At 48.4% G+C, this 19,624-nt stretch overlaps 1 protein-coding gene across 1 annotated transcript in view; it reads left to right on the forward strand.

Moving 5' to 3' along the window:
• Positions 1-6,183: 6,183 nt before the first annotated feature.
• PHGDH (phosphoglycerate dehydrogenase) overlaps positions 6,184-19,624 on the forward strand; it is a 32,755-nt gene continuing 19,314 nt past the window's right edge. The window contains exons 1-3 of the mRNA XM_027610082.2: positions 6,184-6,467; positions 15,035-15,186; positions 16,929-16,994. Coding sequence (XP_027465883.2) covers positions 6,330-6,467; positions 15,035-15,186; positions 16,929-16,994 — 356 coding nt within the window. The 5' untranslated portion in view covers positions 6,184-6,329. The remainder of the gene's footprint in view (positions 6,468-15,034; positions 15,187-16,928; positions 16,995-19,624) is intronic.

Below are 19,624 nucleotides of genomic sequence, written 5' to 3' on the forward strand. Positions count from 1 at the left end.
AATAGTTACAACATTCGAGGGGTGCCTCGAAGAGGCCGCTTTTAGGCAACAGGCTTGAGCAATGGACACCTGAGCAAGGCAGAAAGGCCCACTGTAATCACCAAGCTGAAGGCAAAGGGGCTCATTAAGCGACCACCTCAAAATGGCCATAGACCCTAACTGACCAATGACAACCAGGCACAATTCCTAGAATTACCAAAAAAAATGGGAAATTCCATATGTCCCCATACTCCCTCACTCCGCCCTATAACTGTGGCCCTTCACCACTACCTGGTTACAGAGAGTTTCTCCTTTGCTGTCCTGCCCACGGCTCCCTTACAGTATATCCAATAAACTTTTATCTCTTTTGTTTTGCCTTTGGCTAATTCTTTCACCACCAGTGCTGCTGGCCCCAACCCAATTGGGATGCCCCACATTTGGTGACACCCCCCCATCCAGTCAGAGTACCCCACAGGGCTGACTGGCTCAGTTGATAGAGCATGTGACTCTTGATCTTGGGGTCATGAGTTTGAGCCCCACATTGGGGTAGAGTTTACTTAAAAAAATAGCTATAACATAAAAGCCAGTTGTATTGTTGTTTCTTTTATTTATTTATTTATTTATTTATTTATTTATTTATTTATTTGAGAGAGAGAGAGAGAGAGAGAGAGAGAGAGCACAAGCATGCAGGGGAGAGGAGCAGAGGGAGAGGGAGACAGAATCTTAAACAGACTCCACGCTGAGTGCAGGGACCCACGCAGGGCTGGATATCATGACCCTGAGATCATGACCTGAGCTGAAACCAAGAATCAGACACTTAACCAACTTTGCCACCCAGGCACACCTGTATTGTTGTTTCTAAACTGAGTATACTATTTTAGAGAAAGGAGGACTTTTGATTTTATTTTGAAAGATGTGAGGACAGAGCAATTAGAAGTCTGCCTAGAGATTTAAGGAAATGCTGTAATCATAACTTTACAACCTATTGTCATCTAACTTTTGGTAAGCCATTTTACTCCTCTAAATTGTAAAGCTGGGCTAAATACGTGTCTCAGATTTGTCATTTGTATAACACAAATAATAGTGGCGCTTATACCCTAGAATTGTGAGGATTTCCTGAGTTACACTTAGCTAGCCCTTTAAAATGATCGATAAATATTTGTATTATCATTATGACTGTTTTGCACTTTGTTACCATGCCTAATCCATGTAAATATGGGCATCTAACAAGTGGTTCGTGGGATCCTAGGAGGCCCATGAGTAGGCTATAAAAGGTACATGAATTCCCAAAATTTATGCACAATTTAGAAGGTGAGTGGGTTTGTAGCTTTCCTCAGATTCTTATAGAGTTCAGTGGCCTACAGAGGTTTTGAGACATTGTAGCTTAAGGTATTGAGAGGAGAGCCTGAGATCTCGGAGGGAAGCTAGTGTTGATCAAGAGTTTCAGAGACTACCACTAGCCTAACTCACAAGAGACAAGAATACAAACCTGAATTCTCCTACAGGGGAGGAAAATTTTTCCTCTACTCCTCTAGATTGTTTTAGCTGGCCTATTAATTAAATTCACGTAAGACGATTAATAGGAGAAAAACAAATGTAATGTATGTACCAAAGCCCCATTAGAATATAAGACCCAATGTCAAGCCAGGCGATATTATATACCCTCCTGAGCTAAGGAATAGGATAGAGGCCTGGGCTTCAAAGGGGAAGAGGGCAATTCACAGGACTGTAAGAAGAGCAGATGTTTAGTAATTCGATATTTGTCCTGCCATGTGGATAGGTCTTTCAGATAAAAAGTTGTCTCTGGTAATAGCTCTTTTTCTTGAGTCTGCTGGGTCTTGATTGCCTTTAGCTCCAAATAATCCACATGCCATAGTGCATATTTGGGGGTCACATACTTTGCTCCCCCTTACTCCTTTGTTTATGAACAGGGAGATTGTCCATCTAGTGACTGTGCCCGATTCCCTCAACCCTTGTTGCTTGACAGCTTTCTCCTGTTGACAGGAGCCCTTCAAAACACAGCCTTTTAGCTTCTCCCTGTTTCTCCTTTTGCCGCAGCACCTGGCAATGGGATCTGGTGAGAAACAGATCCACTCAGCAACCCTTTACTGAAATCAGGGTATCTGGAAAATAAAATAGGTGCTCAGAAGAACAGCAAAGGAAAGGAGTTGCAGAATCAGAAGGGATATGTTTATACAGACTATGATACAATCTGGTGAATTCTCGCTGTACCACATCAAAGTACACCTTGCTACTGACCACTCCTGTCTGTCACATGCAGTCTTCCTCTCTTTCTTCTGGAACAGTGCTGGGTCTTTTTGAACATGCAGACCAGCCTTTCCATTAATATATTCTTCCTGCAGAAAAATTATAATGCAATTGATTATATTAAGAGGGTTTTTTTTTTTCTTTTTAACATTTAGTAGTATTTGGATGAAACAGTATTCTCTTAATTTGATCTGGTCGTTCCCAAAACTCCTTTTTCAGACATTTACCTTCTCAGGATGGGTTACTTTCTCAGGTGGTTAACTTCATCCATTATTCACTGATTCTTATTAGTTTCACAGTCAGAGATTTGCCTTTTCAAGTTCTGACTGTGCCTTACAGGTGCCAAACAAGGGACCCACTTCTCTCCTAATCATTATCATCATAGTATTCATTGTCCTCATCATTATAATGATAATCAAAACTACACTGTAAAAAGGAGTCTTTTTGGTGTAAATTATAGAATGATCATTTTAAAACTTAGATAATACTTTCCCCTCCTTATAACTAAACTTCAATGGTTTCCCATCTTACTTAGAATAAAATCTAAACTCCTTAGCATGGTGGAGTGGTCGACTGTTGGTGTTACCAGCCTGTCTTCCAATCCCCACACCCCTTCTTTTGGCTTAGCACCCTGAAGTTTCCTTTAGGGACCCACTTTCCTCATCCTCTTAGCATATATTCCAGATGGAACTTTCTTCAGTTCTGAAGTGGGTGCTTTCCTCGGGACTGACCCGCCAGCATATCCATTCCCCTGGACACAGGAATAGGTTCAGAGACAGATACACGACCCCAGTTGACCCAGTGAGGATCAGGTATGAAAACATTGTGGCAATTCTTAGAAAATAAGAGCAATCTTCCAGGATTGCAAAACTGCTCAGAATATACGACGGAATCTTATAGTCTTCACTAACTGGTGACATTCTTGCCACATCTTGGCTTTCTGGAAATGAAGCAAAGCCAGAGAAAACAGAGATGGGGAGAGACACAGATTGCCATTGACACCAGTCTGAGCTCATTTCTGTCCACATTTGATCTTCTTAGCCACCTTGAGCCAGTTTAAACTGAGTTTTTAATTTGCATCCACAGAAGTCCAGACTATTCACCTGGCCTGAGTGGTCTGTCCCCTGTTGACCTCTCCACCTCATCTCGTGCCTCATTCCCCTTTGGTCTCTATATGACCAAAGGTGCTCTTTCCTACCCAAGTGACTTTATTCTTATTGTCCTCTTTCCCCTGGATATTCTTCCAAATGTTCTCCACTGACTCTTCCTCCACCTTCAGATCTCAGCTTAAGCGTTTTCCCTCTCAGAGATTTTCCTGACTGTCTGACACGGGCCGCACACCGCACACACACTCACATGCTAGACTTCCAGTCCCCGGAGGGCAGGCACCGTGTGTGACTTGTTCAGCATTGTTATCCCAGGGCATGGCGGTGGGCCTGGTACACAGTAAGTGCTACAGCAATATCTGGGAGCAAGTTCCTTGAATGTGCCAGACTTGTTCTGCTTTGCCTTCTGCCTGGAATTCTCTTTCCTCTGCTCTTTGCAAACTGGCTTCTTATTTCAGCGTCAACCCCAGTATCCTTTTCTTGGAAAGCCTCTTCCTGGTTATAAAGTCTAACATAAATGCCTCCGCATCTGATCCTCTCTATCACGTCACTCCGTTTGTATTCTTCATCATACTTTCACATCCTGCAGTTATCTTGTTCCATTTTTCACTTATTTGTTTATTTTCTGGCCCCAAACGGAACATAAGCTCCATGAGAGCAGGGACCGTGTTTGTCCCCTTCAAAGCTTCGTTGCCATCACCCTCAGCAGTCCCTGGCACATAATAGGCTCTCAATAAATATGTATTGGCTGTCTGATTGATTGAATGGATGAATGAATGAAAGCCAAGCACTACAGATTGCACTCATTTGAGTGCTTTGCATATTGTCACAACAACCATATGAAGTAAGCACTATCCTATTAGCCCTGTCATACAGAGAAGAAAACTAAGTCTAAGAGAAGCAATGTAATTTGCCCAGGGTCACGTTATCAGTAATTTCAGAAGCTGAAATTCAAATTCAGATGTGCCTGTTTTGCAGATGACAATTCATCATTTACTCATCAAAATATCTGTTTTATTACTCCTAATGTGACTTTGGAGATCACAGCTGGGCTCCAAGTAAAAAAATAGTATTCCTACCTCTCCCCCTTTCCTCTCTCCCATGAACCTTATCCTCTACAGGGACAGCAGCTGGACAGCTAAGGCTTTTGCCCCCTCAGGTACATGGGGTGGGGCCTGCCCTGGTGGGCTCACCACATACAAGGAAGCCGGGGAGGGCACCTTATTTGTGTGCTTCAGCTCCGAAAGAGAGAGCTAAGCAGGGGCTGGCCTGGGCTGGCCCTGGGACCTTTCCCCTAAACTGTCTCTCTTCCCAAGGGGCTAGGGCTCAGGGAGGGGCGGGAGTGAGGGGTCTCAAGAGAATGGCAGAATTATTTTCCTAATACTTCCAAGAAGGCCAAAGTTCCTGTATTATGGATGGAAGGCATAACATGGGGTGGGGGGAGAATATCTCCTCTGCTCCTAGGCTGATTGTAAAAGAAAAATCCTCAACTTGCAGTTGATGTTGGAGGTAGGGTTGAAGGGTGGGAATGCGGTGGGCGGGGGGCAGTGCAGAGAGATATTATATCTCCATTAGCAGTGTCAGGGCTCAGCTCAGCTAATGTAAGCAGATCCTATCTAAAACATCACTCTGTGCCTCTGTACTACTTTGGAGTGCAGTTCAAGCTCCTCCCCAGGGAAAGGCCCCTGCTGGGCAGGCTGGCCCTTCCGCACTTTGGTCTCCTGCACCCCTAGGGCATCTCCTTCAGCTATTCATCACACCCTGGGCCTCTGTACATGTCACTTCTTCTCTCCCTGGTTATTTCGCATTCAGCTCTCAAGATTAGACAATTGACTAAGAGCAGCCTGAAGGCAGATAATGTCTTACTTATCACCATATCCTCAGGTCTCTGAGAGTGCTTGCCTTCAAGGAGCATCAGAGCATCTTCTGAAAGGCAGCGTTGCTGGATGCCTTCTTGGTGCTAGGTGCTAGCACCAAGCTGATGCTGGGTGTTTCTCAGGACCAGGGCACACACTGGCTGAGGATGGCTCACGGCTGGATAAACTGAATTCTCATTTATCTAGGAGCATGCCTGACTCTGCTTCTGATCCTAGAGGGCCTTAAACGGATTTCCACCCCCCCCCCCAATATTTCTGGGAAGAGGGGCATGGGATAGGAACGTTTGTCGTGGGGTTTAAACATAAAGGAGTTAAGAGCTGAGAAGTGCCTCCTTGGTCAACATATAAATTAGATCAAACTGACATCTCACATTCCTTTTGTCTTTTTCATAATCATAGAGGAAGTGGAGGAAGAGAATGGGGAACTTGAACAAAAATTCTGGCAGCTCTAAATGCACCCGGTCCCTCTTCTCTTTCAAACTCATAATTCCCAATGCATCATTCATTTGTAATTAAGCACTGCTTCTTGAGGTCTCAGAAAGTTTCCTATTGCTTTTCACTATGTAACTTTCTGTGCCTGCCTTTGATACCCTCGGTGTTAGCCCACCAGGGGATGTCCGAGCCCCTTCAGCGTCCAGCACGGTGCCTTGCACATAATAGGTGCGTTCAGTAAATTCTTGTTAAGGAATTATCGAATACGTTCTTCGGAAGAAAGAAGTGAACATGAAACATTTCTCTCACGGTGAAAGCAAATATTTCTGTGTGAGATATGAATCAGCTAGTCAGCGCAAATTGTGTTTCTATATGCTCACCAGGTGTAGGCAAGGGCTTTCGCTGAGATTGAGAAATTCATCACTGGAGAATAATAAAGTGGGCGGGGAACTGAAGGCTCGAGCTGCGAGGAGGAGGCGGAGTCACCGAGAGTTTGAGTATTTTTGTCCAATCAGAAGGAGGCGGTAGGAGCAGAAGGGGGAGTTAAAGGGGAGCGGGAGATCAAGAATCCTGCCCAGTTACACCAGCCCGCCAGCCGGAACTACAGTTTCTCGGCTTCGGTGCTTTTGCCCCGCGCGAGCGGCCGATTCCGAGGCCGACTCCGGCAATGGCCTTTGCAAATCTGCGGAAAGTGCTCATCAGTGACAGCCTGGACCCTTGCTGCCGGAAGATCCTGCAAGATGGAGGGCTGCAGGTGGTGGAGAAGCAGAACCTGAGCAAAGAGGAGCTGATAGCCGAGCTGCAGGTAAGGCGTACGGAAGAGAGACGAGGGTTCGGTGGCATCCCCTGCCGAAACCGGCCGGCTGGCCGGCGCCGGGGCCAGCGCGCCCCACCCCCACCCCCTTCCCTGGTACCAGTCAATCCTGGGGCCTCCTGAGATTGGGGGCTGGGGGAGGGAGAAACAAACCGCGGCGAGCGGCGGGATGCAAACTTTACGTTCAGTTTGCAACCGCGTGTTTCACGTTGGCTCGCCTCCCGCCAGCGCTGCAAAGTGCAGGCTGCTCTAACTGGTCCTGCGGGCTGCCGCGAGGGATGCCAGCGCGAAGGCGCGCGGTGGCCCTGGCGGGGGGGAAGGGGCGCCAAAGTGGCTTCCGCGCGGGGAGTCCAGGGACCCGCCATCCTCCCCGGACTAAGTCCTGGCGAGCCCCGCCGAGTCCAGCTTTCCCCGGGGGTGGGAGGTGGGGTGGGGGGCGCTGGCAGAGCCCCAGCCTGTCTCGTGGCAGCTGGAGAGGCTGCAGACAAGGAGGCCCGGCTAGGGCAGCAACCGTACCCGCCTTTCGTCTGATGCAAGACTGCCGCGAGTTTTCCCCGCCCCTCGGCCTCCAGGGAGCCCTCACAGGAAAGGGGGGCGGGCGGGGGGCGCCCGAGATCCCCGGGCCGCCTACGCGGCCGCTCCCTCCACCCCCCACCCCCACCCCGGGATCCAGACCTTAGTTCCTGCCCGCCTGCCTCACCGTTGGCCTCAGTCGCTGGTCGGGTATGACCAGACTGGATTAGAATCCGATCCCAAACGCCCCCAGGAAATTTCTGTTTCTTAGCAAATCCTTTTCAGGCACGTACAGGTTTGTTGTGCTGCATAGTTAGCGCCGCCGTCTACTTCAGATCTTTCTCTACCTCCTTTGTAAGGGTCCTGTGAGTTTTGGTGGCCTCGTGCAGGACATTTACTGTGTGAGCCCTTCTTGACTCTAGGTCCTGCACCCAGCATGCGGGGGTCGATGCCCCACTGTCCGAGGTATTCTCTCCCCACAGCCCCGCTCTGCCGCCTCCTAACAACCTCGCTCGACCCCAGCGCACATCCAACCCCTCCATTTTCTCCCCAGAGGGCCCCCTGAATCAAACCACAGAGCGGCCGCAGTTGCTTGAGCTGTGCCGGAACCACATGGTCCTACAAACTGTCGGTGCTCCCTTGCCTGCCCTTGTATCTGCTGCTGTGCTTCTCCACGGCGTGTGCCCCCCACCCCCTCCACTGCCATGGTGCTGTATCTGGGCACTTAGAGAGTAAGTCTCGTGCTGTCCGGACTTAGAGAAGTGTCTGAGTACCCTGCCTTCGGGAAGCTTGTGGACTCCTTCGGGAGCCTGGCCAACACTCCAGGACACCCCAGGATTAACCAGATGGCACAGCATGTGAGTGCCAAGTGAGACCACCCAGCCGCGAGTCTCTGCCCCGCTACTGCAAAAGTGGATAAAAGGGGGGTGATTAGCCTGAATGGGGTGGGGGACAGGGGCTTCACGACCTGATCCTTGGAGCACGGTAGGACTGGATGGGAGGCAGGCACCTCCCGCTTGTCCCCTCCTCTTTTGTATGGGTGCCGTCAGTGGCCTTGGCTCAGGGCAACGGCCAGAAGGCAGTGCAGTGGCCTCCAGACCCACTTCTGACCCTCACCTCTGCCACAGGACCAGGTTGGGATGAGTGGCCTCACTTGGGGCTTTGTAGCTTTCCTGTGGAAATTAGAAATCCTCATTTGTAAGATTTCGAGGGAGGGGGGCAGGTGGGGTAAAGGCAGAATTGAGAAGAACGGGAGGCCTCTCCAGTCGTGGAGGGGTTCGTGAAGTTGGGAAGTTGGCCGGGTGGGTTGCTGGAGTCTGGAGCTGCAAGTTGGAGGACATTTTAAAGGCACTGAAAGCTCCTGGCGGGAGAGGAGGGAGGGGTGTTTGTGGGCTACTGGCTGGCTGGTGGCGCGGCTGGACTATTCGGGGAGCCCCCAGCCTTTGGGTCTGTCTTTCTAAAACATTCGCTTCAGAATGCCAGCTAGTCCACCTGGGCAGCCCACTGGAGGGGCCCCATGTCCACACTGTGTCCTTTCATTCTGGGTGGAGAGGTGTCCAAGTTCGTGCCCCCTGCCCTCTCCCACTGAAATCTTTAATTCTCCAGGACGCTTGAGCACGTTGCCTGCCCAGGCCTGGCCTCTGTTCCCATGCCTTGGTATTCAGGGCAGACACAGTTTGCTCTCGCTCACTCCGTGGTCAGGATGTCCAATTACCCCCGCCCTGAGAATGGGGCTTTTCAAACTCCGAGCAAGTCACGGCACATTAGTGGGTAGTAAAGTCGGTTTAATGGGTCGTGATTAGCATTTTAAAAAACAAAAATAAGAAATACCTGGGAGCAAGGCAGATAGGCTAAGTAGTGTGTCACGAAATTTGTTTCAGTTATGTGGGGAGTGGTGCGACCTGTGTGGTTTGTGAGTGTAAAACCACAACTTAAACATACATTTCTTACTGTAAGTCTTAGTTTAAAAAGTATGGAAAACACTGGCTTGGAATAATAAAGCATCGTGTTCAGAACTCACAAAACTCTTACACTGGGGACCCTTCTTCTATCAGCAGATGTGACATCTTAAATAAACCGTATATGCAGGAACCTTTAAATATTACCATGTATCCGTGGCTTTTAAACTTTGACCGTGACCCACAAGAAGAAATTCATTCTGCATCATAACTCAGTATACACATACATTGTGTATACACACACACTAAAGTTCCATGAAATAATACCCTTACTGTATGTGATACATATATTTTTCTTTGTTTTATTGAAGAGCAGTGCTGGTCAGAAACCAGTAAGCCACATGCTAGTAATACATTTAACTTACTGAGCACATTTATATCTCTATCTCAGAATTTTAAGAAAGATCAAGAAGGGGAAAATTTTCCATGCAAGAGTCCATCTTTTGAAAGGCTCTTCTAAAATAGCAAGTTCCGGGCGCCTGGGTGGCTCAGTCAGTTAAGCGTCTGACTCGATTTCGGCTCAGGTCATCATCTCAGGGTCCTGGGACTGAGCGCACAGTTGGGCTCCGCTCTCAGCAGGGAGTCAGCTTGAGGATTCTCTTCCTCACTGTGCCCCTGCTCCTGCTTGACTGCGTGCGTGCGCGCGCGCTCTCTCTCTCTCTCTCTAAAATAAAAATAAATAAATCTTTGAAAAAAATTGGCAAGTTCTCAGCCTTTGCACTAGGATTTAATTTGCAGAAGTTAAATAGACATCTACTAAATCAGAATCGCACATATAGTGCCAAACAGCACCTTCCTGCATCCTCTAGCTGGGGAACGATGACCTGGAGAGTTTGGCTTTCTGTATGATTTAAGTCAGAGGCACCAGCCATGCTAGAATCACTCTCAAGGCCAAGCCTGTCCTCCTTGGGAAAGGAAGCGTGTTTGAACTTGAGAAATGTGAGTGGCTTTCTACTGCTGAGTTAGCATAGATTTTCTGGAACAACTATAAATCCAGCAGAAGAGTGGCCGTTTTCCAGCTCTAAGACAGCTGCGGAGAACAGCAGACAGCAGAATGGGTGCAGTTTGGAGAGGTGGTCAAAATGGCCCACAGGACCCTGGGGGAAAGAAAACTGTAGTCACGGCCGACTGCACTGAGGGCGTGGGAGGGTGTGCCAAGGCCTGCAGTTTGCACATGTAGAGGAGCAGGCTGCTTGGAGCCAAGTCTTGGAGGGATGACTTGTGACCTGAGGAGGGGATGGTATCTACGAGTGCTGGGGTTTTGAGGGGTCGGCAGGAGATAGGTCACCAGTAGGCTCTCAGTCAATATGTGCTGGTTGAACATATCAATTGGTGATGCGATTGAATGAAGAACTGCATGAAATGGGGGGTAGTGGAGGGTGTTAAGAGACCTTGAAAGCTAGTGGACCCTGGCTCAGTGTGGGACCAGGGTCGGCTGAAGGAGAGTCTCCAAAGGCGGATTCCCTACTTGGGATAGGCGAGCTCTGAATGAACATCTGTACTGGTCTGACTGGAAATGCTTCCGACTTCTGGCTTCAAAGAAAGCTGGTCTGAGGGATACCTCCCTTGAGGGAAAAGTGTGGAGAGACTACGGGGTAACAATCCTACATAGACAAGGCTGGGCCTGTTCAAGGCTAATCATGCTGTTTCTGTGCTTGTCCTGGGGTCTGCAAGCATGGGTGGGCTGCTGAGACTCTGCAGCAACCCCCCTCCGCCCCCTGCCACCGCCGTGGGAAGCAGATTCCTAAGGTTTGGGGAGGGGGGTGGTGGCTTTGGAGAAAACATTTGAGGAGGCCAGATTCTTGGGGGGCCCAACGGGGTGATTGGGTAGAGCATCCGGAGCAGGACTGTGCCTCAGATTTGGGCCCAGGAACTCTATACTAGAGTGGCAAGGTGAAAAGACTGTGACTCTTTGGGTGGTCCTGCTCCAGGCCTGCTTCTTGTCAGTTGACCCTTGGTCCTGGACTGACCACTTCAAAGGAGGTTTGACTTCCTCAGTGTGTTAGCAGTGACCAGAGGTGTCAGAGCTGGTGGTGAAGGAATGCACGGTGAAAAGTTCTCAGCCTTTGCACTAGGATTTAATTTGCAGAAGTTAAATAGACATCTACTAAATCAGAATCGCACATATAGTGCCAAACAGCACGCTGCCTAATTGCCCTCTCTGGGTTGTGCAATTTATACTCCTTTTTCCCTGCACGCTCACCAACATGGACTATTACCACTTTTCCTTTTGCCAGTATGATGCCTGAAAATACCATATTTTAAAGTTTACATTTTCTTTTTTTTAAAAGATTTTATTTATTTATTTGAGAGAGAGAGACAGGCAGAGATAGCGAGAGAGAACACCATGAGGGGGAAGGAGAGGGAGAAGCAGGCTCTCCGCTGAGCAGGGAGCCCCATGTGGGACTCGATCCCAGGACCCCGGGATCATGACCTGAGTCCAAGGCAGTTGCTTAACCGACTGAGCCACCCAGCCATCCCCAAAATTTACATTTTCTTGATATCTAGCAGTTTAAGAGTCTTTATAAATTACTGGCCACTTTGTGTTTCTCCTGTGAATCACCAGCTTGGACCTTCACCTGTTTTTGTGCTGGGTTCTTTATCATTTAAGCAAATGATTCATAGGAAGCCTTGATTATTTTTGGTGATGAGTCTTTGTTCTGTCATATATGGTGCAAGGATTTTCCCCCATATTAAGCCTATCACTTGACTTTAACTTTGTTTATGGGACCTTTTCCATAAGAAATTAACATTTGAAAATTGTTAGAGCACGCAACTCTTGATCTTCAGGGGTCATGGGTCCTAGAGCTTACTTTAAAAAAAAGAAAAGAAATTGATGTTTGAAAAGTTATCAAATTTGTCGGTATTTTCTTTTATGGTTTCTGGGATTTTTGCCTTGCTTATGAAGCTTCCCTATCCTGAGATCATAAAAATATCCCCTTACATTTTCTTCTAATGCTTATCTTTAAAAAATTCTTTAATTCTTCTGGATTTTTAAAAATTTGTAATGAGACCCATCAGAATGGCTAAAATTAACAAGTCAGGGAACAACAGATGTTGGCGGGGATGTGGAGAAAGGGGAACCCTCCTACACTGTTGGTGGGAATGCAAGCTGGTGCAACCACTCTGGAAAACAGTATGGAGGTTCCTCAAACAGTTGAAATTAGAGCTACCATTCGATCCAGCAATTGCACTACTGGGTATTTACCCCAAAGATACAAATGTAGGGACCCGAAGGGGTACGTGCACCCCAATGTTTATAGCAGCAATGTCCACAATAGCCAAACTGTGGAAAGAGCCAAGATGTCCATCGACAGATGAATGGATAAAGAAGAGGTGGTATATATACACAATGGAATATTATGCAGCCATCAAAAGGAATGAGATCTTGCCATTTGCAACGACGTGGATGGAACTGGAGGGTCTTATGCTTAGTGAAATAAGTCAATCAGAGTCATACAAGTCAACATGTATCATATGACCTCACTGATATGAGGAATTCTTAATCTCAGGAAACAAACTGAGTGTTACTGGAGTGGTTGGGGGTGGGAGGGATGGGGTGGCTGGGTGATAGACATTGGGGAGGGTATGTGCTACGGTGAGTGCTGTGAATTGTGCAAGACTGTTGAATCACAGTTCTGTACTTCTGAAACAAATAACGCAACATATTTTAAGAAAAAAGAAAAAGAAGAAGATAACAGGAGAGGAAGAATGAAGGGGAGTAAGTCAGAGGGGGAGACAAACCATGAGAGATGATGGACTCTGAAAAACAAACTGAGAGTTCTAGAGGGGAGGAGGGTAGGGGGATGGGTTAGCCTGGTGATGGGTATTAAAGAGGGCACATTCTGCATGGAGCACTGGGTGTTATGAACAAACAATGAATCATGGAACACTACATCAAAAACTAATGATGTAATATATGGTGATTAACATAACAATAAAAAAATTAAAAAAAATTTGTAGTGAGTTTTTTTTACCTAAATTTTCCTCATACCCTTTATTGCATAGCTCTTCCTTTCCCCATCAGTTTGACATACATGGATCTGTTTGTCCCAGACATATATGGGTCTATTTGTCAGGTGCCTATTTGGTTCTGTTGATCAATTTGTCAGTTTAAGAACAGTTTTCTCCTGTCTCTCTCCTTCTTATGCTCACAAAACTCTTGAGTGCTGTCAGGTAGATCTGATGCCTCCTTATCACAGTCAAGAGAAGGGATTTCCCACGGTGGATTTTTGATCATGTGACATGTTTGAATTATTTAGGGAAGGAAGGTGGTGGTGAGGATAATGGTGAGGATAGGTTTCCACAGCCTCTCAAATCGCTGAATTCATCTATTCAATGCAGTGTTTTAGCATCAGCTATGAAGATAGTCCTGCTTTTGAGATGTAAAATATAGATGAAGAGACCAAATCGCAGGTCAGACAGAGGACACCTGAATGTAAAATAGATGATAGAAAAATAGGGGGAGGGAGTGATACTCAGTCCAGCGTCATTGGCAAGGTTTCATGGAAGAGAAGTTGACCGTGCCTTGAAAAGTTGGTAGTGGGTGGCCAGACGGGGGGGGGGGGGGGGGGGGGGGGCTTTTCTTTGGAAGCAAGTGTAGTGGACTTGAATGTGGGACAGTCAGCAGTGTCCCCGTGTGCCCAGGCATTGGCTAATGTTCAACTAGGCTGCTTTAGAGGGAGGAATTCCAAGCACCCTCAAGATTCCCCTGGCGTTGGCCGATGTTGGCAGTCAGCCCAGATGGGGTGGCTCCTATTTGGTTCCTCTAACCGTTCCGTGTCTGTGTGCCTTGAACACTCCGAAGTCACAGCATACATGTGTACTGGTGAGTTTTGGGGTGTCTGGCACTATGAGCCCCTTGAGGGGTGGGGCTGTGACTTCTTCATCTTGTCTGGACGGAGTCTAGCATAATGCCAGATACGTACCTACCAGGTACCCGGTGGATGGAAGGAGAGCATGAAACGGGCAGGAGGAGGGGACACGGGCGTCCTTGATCTTGTTGGGCTTCAGTGTCTCATCTGTGAAATGGAGTTGGACAATATTGCTTGGAGCGTCACATTTTGAGGTTCTGTTTCAGAACTGCAGACCTAATAAAAGGGTTTGGGGAGCCTGGGAAGGGTCCCGCATCTGGCTCTCTGTGGAAATTGCAAAGAGGTTTACATCATTGGTGTCAGATCAGATGTGGGAAGGACCCGGGGGGGCCATCTGTTCCAACCCTCTTATTTTACAGATGAAGACCAGGGGTGGGGGCGCTTAGCACTGTGACTGGAACCCCAGCCTCCCGATCCCCACGGCTTGCTGCTTTTGCAACAACAACACTTGCTTCCTTACCAACCCTGGACAGCCAGTTCGGGACAGAGCATGGTTCACTCGCTCCATTTCCTGGGGACTCTCATTGGGTGTTTGGGCAACAATATTCTCATTCTGAGAAGATTCAGAAGATTCTGGATGAGCCTAAGAAAGACTGTCTTGGGGATTAGCTTAGCCCAAGTGAAGCAGCTATGATGAATCCAGAAAGTATTTACTTTTTGCATATGTATATTTTTAGCCCCAAATTGCCTGCGTTTTTGAGCAGCTATAGACCAGTTTGATTGTTCTCCCGTCCTCCCCTTACTTTGGTCTCTATTTTAGGAAATGTCTTTCTTTCAACAGTTTGTCTTTGGTTCATGTCTTAGTCGTGAACCAAAGCCAGCTAGTACTTACCGAGCGCCTTCCATGTGCCACTGGGGCTTACAAAGTAGAATTTAGTCCCCCTTCCCCCTTCAGCAGCACCATGTCTGATGGTGGAGGTGCTGTCCATTGAGCAGAGCCAGGGAGCATGTCGGGGGCTGTACCTGTCCTTTCTCTCTTCCTCCTCACACACTTGAGGAGGCCAAGTCTCAGATTTGTAGCTCATGGGGGATGGAGCTTGGATTTGACCCCAGGCCTGCCTGCTGGTAGCCCCTTCCAGATGGGGATGCTATCAGCTTCCTCTCTCTGAAGCTATCCAAATTCAGCCAGCATGCAGGAACTCCCCCTTTGGGCAAAGAGGTGCTAGGAGGTCTTGAGGACCAACTGTGGACCCAGATGTTTCTTCTGTCTCAGGACTGTGAAGGCCTCATTGTCCGCTCGGCCACCAAGGTGACTGCTGATGTCATCAATGCGGCAGAGAAGCTCCAGGTGGTGGGCAGGGCCGGCACGGGCGTGGACAACGTGGACCTGGAGGCTGCCACCAGGAAGGGCGTTCTGGTCATGAAGTAAGTCGTGGAGCCCCGGGGGGTGGGGGTGGAAGCTCACCACAGAGGGGGAGAGGAAAACTTAGGGTAGAGAAGGCTGGGTCAGTGTAGGATGGGCTTCCAGAAGGATGCCTGGGCCAGGCTGAGTCCAGAAAGGCGGTCCGCGCTCACAGCGTCATGGTTCCCCAGGTTCTTGACAAGGAGGCTCTTGTTGTAATCTCAGGTCACTTCACAAACCCACTCCACAGACGTTTGAACCACAGCCTGGCTGGGAATCAGAGGAATGTTAGTGAATTTATCTACATTTCCTGCTCCAGCGCTGCCCCTTTCCCTCCGTCGTTCTGGCTGGAGCCGGATGTTCGTTAGCTCGACTTGGCTCGGTCCCCCCTGTGCAGGTGCACAGCCTTTGCTAGTTGAGTGACTTTACCTTCTTTCCCTTCCTCCCTGCCTGGCACCCTTCTGCAGCCAGGAACCCCAGTTTCTCTTTCACACTCCAGTGCCGAGAGGGGAAAGCATCCCCGCTAGAGCTGTTTTTGCAGAAACTCAGTGCAGAGGTCATGACTGCACGCCAGGACTCGGCCACACTCGCTTCTGGCCCCCGTCTGGCACTTAAATGGTGTGGCAAGGTGATTGTCGCCTGCTTCTTCATCCCCAAGCCTTTTCCCTTCCCTTGGGAAGTTCAGTGTCCTCAAAACCTTCCTCTCCCTTCCCTTCACTTCTCCTATAGTACAGGGGTTAATTGGTCATCTGACTGAGGTCAATATCCAACAGAAGAAATATTAAATGGTAACCCATCCTACATTCTTGCCCTGGACATGGGGGCATTGCCCCCCGCTCTGCACCCCGTCCTACATCCCAGTACAGCCTGTTCGCAGGGTTAGACCAGAAGCTAGGTGGAAAGACAGACTCTGAGAATCCTTTTCTCTTGACTTTTTTTTGGGGGGTGCGATAAGATCTCTTGACTTTTCCCTCCTTGTAATCTTCATTTCTAGAGATGAAGAGATCCAATAGAGGAAAAAGGAAGGTGAACATGGGTGCTAATAAATTATTCCAAAGCCAAAAAGGAAAAAAAGAGTCTTTGAGAAAAGAAGAATAGTTTCATGGGTTTCAGCTCTATTCTTCTTTCTGTGAAATGGGCCAAGTCAGCATGGCCCTGTGCATTAAGGTGTGAGGAAGCTGTCTCACTTCAGAACTTGTGGAGAGATAGGAGAAGTCAAACAGGTGCAGAAAAAAAACCTTAGCTTTGTTACTGACAGAAGCCGGGCTGGGCAGCTTGATGAAGGTGTGTGGGCAGTGGGCTGACCTGAATTTGATAGGCTTGCGTGATCACCCATGTTGGTCACAGCCTCAGGAAGAGTGATGGTACAGAGCAGCAGGAATCCCTGCTTCCCGTAGGCAGGTAGATCCTGCAACGAGAGGAAAGAGAAATGCGGAGCCACACATACATCTTTCAATTGAGTGAGACACCTCTCTGCCTTGGGAGAAGTGAGCTTGGGTAGAGAGACCAGGTGTGTCCCTCCAACTGAAGTCCCTCCTCGTGAAAGCATAAAGCCAGGGCAGGGGTGTTTCCCTCTAGCTCTGGGATTGGGCAGGAGTCCATCGGAGAGCCCAGGTAGGAGGCATGGGGTTGGGGGGCGGTTTTAAGAGCAGGTGAGCCGAGGGGGCAGGAGAGTGAGCGCATCACACTCCGGGCTTTCTGTTGGGACAGGATTGGGAATACGGGACTGGATCCACTGACGTCCCCTCCCTTCTTCCATCTTTAGCACCCCCAATGGAAATAGCCTCAGTGCTGCAGAGCTCACCTGCGGGATGATCATGTGCCTGGCCCGGTAAGTCCCTGTCTTCTCAGCAGAGCCAGCCTCTGGTGTGTCCGTGGTTATGACTCCCCGAACAAAGTGACCCAGAGAAGGGTAGCAACACTTCTGCAGGGCACAGTGCACACTGCTGAGAAGCTTCAAGGCCACCCATCCTTTATGAAACATTTGATACACTGGTTCTGGCACACAAAGGTCAGGTGGCTTCTCGCCAAGGGGTCCAGTAGGGGATGGGCGTTCGGCTTGGCTGCTCCTTACCCGGAGCAGGCTCATTGAGAAAGTAACTGTGTGCCGTCTTCCTTTCCTCCTGAGTGATTTCCTGTGGTCCACGCCATCCTCTGGCTTCTCGAACCTCTAAGCCTCGAAAATGTGGTTTCTGCTCCCTGGAATATCCTTCCCTATCATCTTTTTTTTTTTCTGAGTCTTTCCAGTATTTTATTTTTATCACACTCTTTATTAAAAATCCAGCTGCACATAGGTATAAAATAGAAGCAGTGCTCAACATTTTTATTTAGTTCGGAACGTTTTTGAGTGAATTAATGCCAAAATGTAACAGCCTCCATACCTCAGAGAGCTCTCATAACCCAGAGGTTCCCAGACTTTGTTGCACATTGATATCATCTGGGATCTTAAAAAAAATACTAATGCCTGGCCCGCACTTCAGAGATTCTTATTTGATCGGTATGGAGTGAAAGTTGGCATAGGGATTGTTTAACAAACTTTTAATTTAGGAGTTTTAGATATAAAGGAAAGTTGTAAAGATAGTAGAAGGACCCATATACTTCATACTCAGTCTTCCTATTATTAACATCGGACATTAGTATGGTGCTTTGATCACAATCAGTGAACTAACATTGAGATATCGATTGATAACTTTTAACTAAAGTCTTCCATATCATCTTTATCCAGGTAACTCTTACTCTTCAAGATTAAGCTCGAGTGTTAATTCATCTGGGAAGCTCTCTCTTGATTCCCTGGCTGGGCTGTGTCCCTCACAGATTGCCCTGGCCCCCAGGGCTTACCTCTGTCACTAGGCTTACAGATCTTTATCGTGATAGAAGGGAGTAAAAGCTCTATCTACTTGTGGATTTTTTTTAAAGATTTTATTTATTTATTTGTCAAAGAGAGAGGGAGCACAAGCAAGGAGAGCGGCAGGCAGAGGGAGAAGCAGGCTCCCCGCTGAGCAAGGAGCCGGATGCAGGACTCGATCCCAGGACCCTGGGACCATGACCTGGAAGGCAGACGCTTAACCAGCTGAGCCACTCAGGTGTCCCTACCCGTGGATTCTTAACACAAGGGAATTCAAATGATCAAATGTCTTGCTCTTCCAGCTGGAATTCTGGGGGTGTGGGCCTCTTGAGTAGAGGGGACAGCCTAGAAACCACTGGATACAGCGCAGAATGGGCATGAATCTTCCTGTATTGGGTAAAGTAGAATGATTGTATTGAGCACTGCTGTTGAATGGGCGATTTGGGCACTTCTGTGGTCAGGGGAGAGGGCAAGGAGCCAATGGACAGGGCAGGGAGTTCGCTAGGTCCCTTCACACACCCTTGGATCCTTAAACCAGGGGACCCAGGCAGCCAAGACTCTTTATTTCTCTACTCAGGCCTGAAGCTTCTGGGGCCCAGAAATTACTCTTTCCCCCTCTCAGAACCTGTTCTCTCTTCTGCTGGGACAGGGTCTGGAGGAGTTGACCTTTGTTCTAACTCTTCCCCAAGATTTCTACCTGAGCTCTTAAGTATTCATTGCTACTCCCTGGCCAGTGAAGAGCAGAGGAGGCTGGAGAAAGGGAGGAACAGGGACAGCGTGTGCAGCCAAAGGGACCCAGCTTGCAAGGGGTCCGTGAGCTGGCTGCCTGGATCTTCCAGAACATCTGGGCTGGACTGATTTCCCCTGGAGAAGCCTCAAGCCTTGGTTTCACTTGTGCTGTTAAATTCGGTGGTGTTTTTGTTTTTGTTTTTGTTTTTGAGTGAGGGACTGATCAGCTTTCTATCTAATTAATTCTCTTACTCAGACCTCCCTTCCTACAAAACAGGAGTTATAAAGACTTCTATTTTAAAGTCTCAGCCTGTGGGCTTACTTTCCACAACGGCCTCCTTGTTTTTCCCACACTCCCTCTATGTAGAATGTCTCCACTTTTTCCTGGCTTTCTTTTCATCATCCTTCAAGACCTGACTCGAACACTTCTCCCCTGGAAGCTTCCCCTGACCGCCTCCCCAAGTCCCCCTCCAGAGGGCTCCCAATGGCACCCTAAAGGAGGCACCTGTCACACTCTATTGTAATGCCCACGGGGCAATGAGCTCCACAGGGTGCTGAGACTGTCTCGATGTGCTTGTGCATACCCCAAATACACAGCACAATAGTGAGCAACGACAGGATACTCAGCAAATGTCTGAGGGACGGAAAGCACCCCCTCAAATATTATTCAGGAGAAGTTGCTGGAGCAAGCAGATCCAACCATTTACTAGAACCGCTATGCTAAAAGCCTAAGGTGGGCGGCGGGGGGCGGGGCGCCTGGCTGGCTCAGTCAGTTCAGCATCTGCCTTCGGCTCAGGTCACGATCCCAGGGTCCTGGGATCCCAGAGCCACATCGGGCTCCCTGCTCAGCGGGGAGCCTGCTTCTCCTTCTGCCTCTCCCTCGGTCC

This window comes from Zalophus californianus, chromosome 4 (assembly GCF_009762305.2).
Source record: "Zalophus californianus isolate mZalCal1 chromosome 4, mZalCal1.pri.v2, whole genome shotgun sequence".
NCBI classification, from domain to species: Eukaryota; Metazoa; Chordata; class Mammalia; order Carnivora; family Otariidae; genus Zalophus; species Zalophus californianus.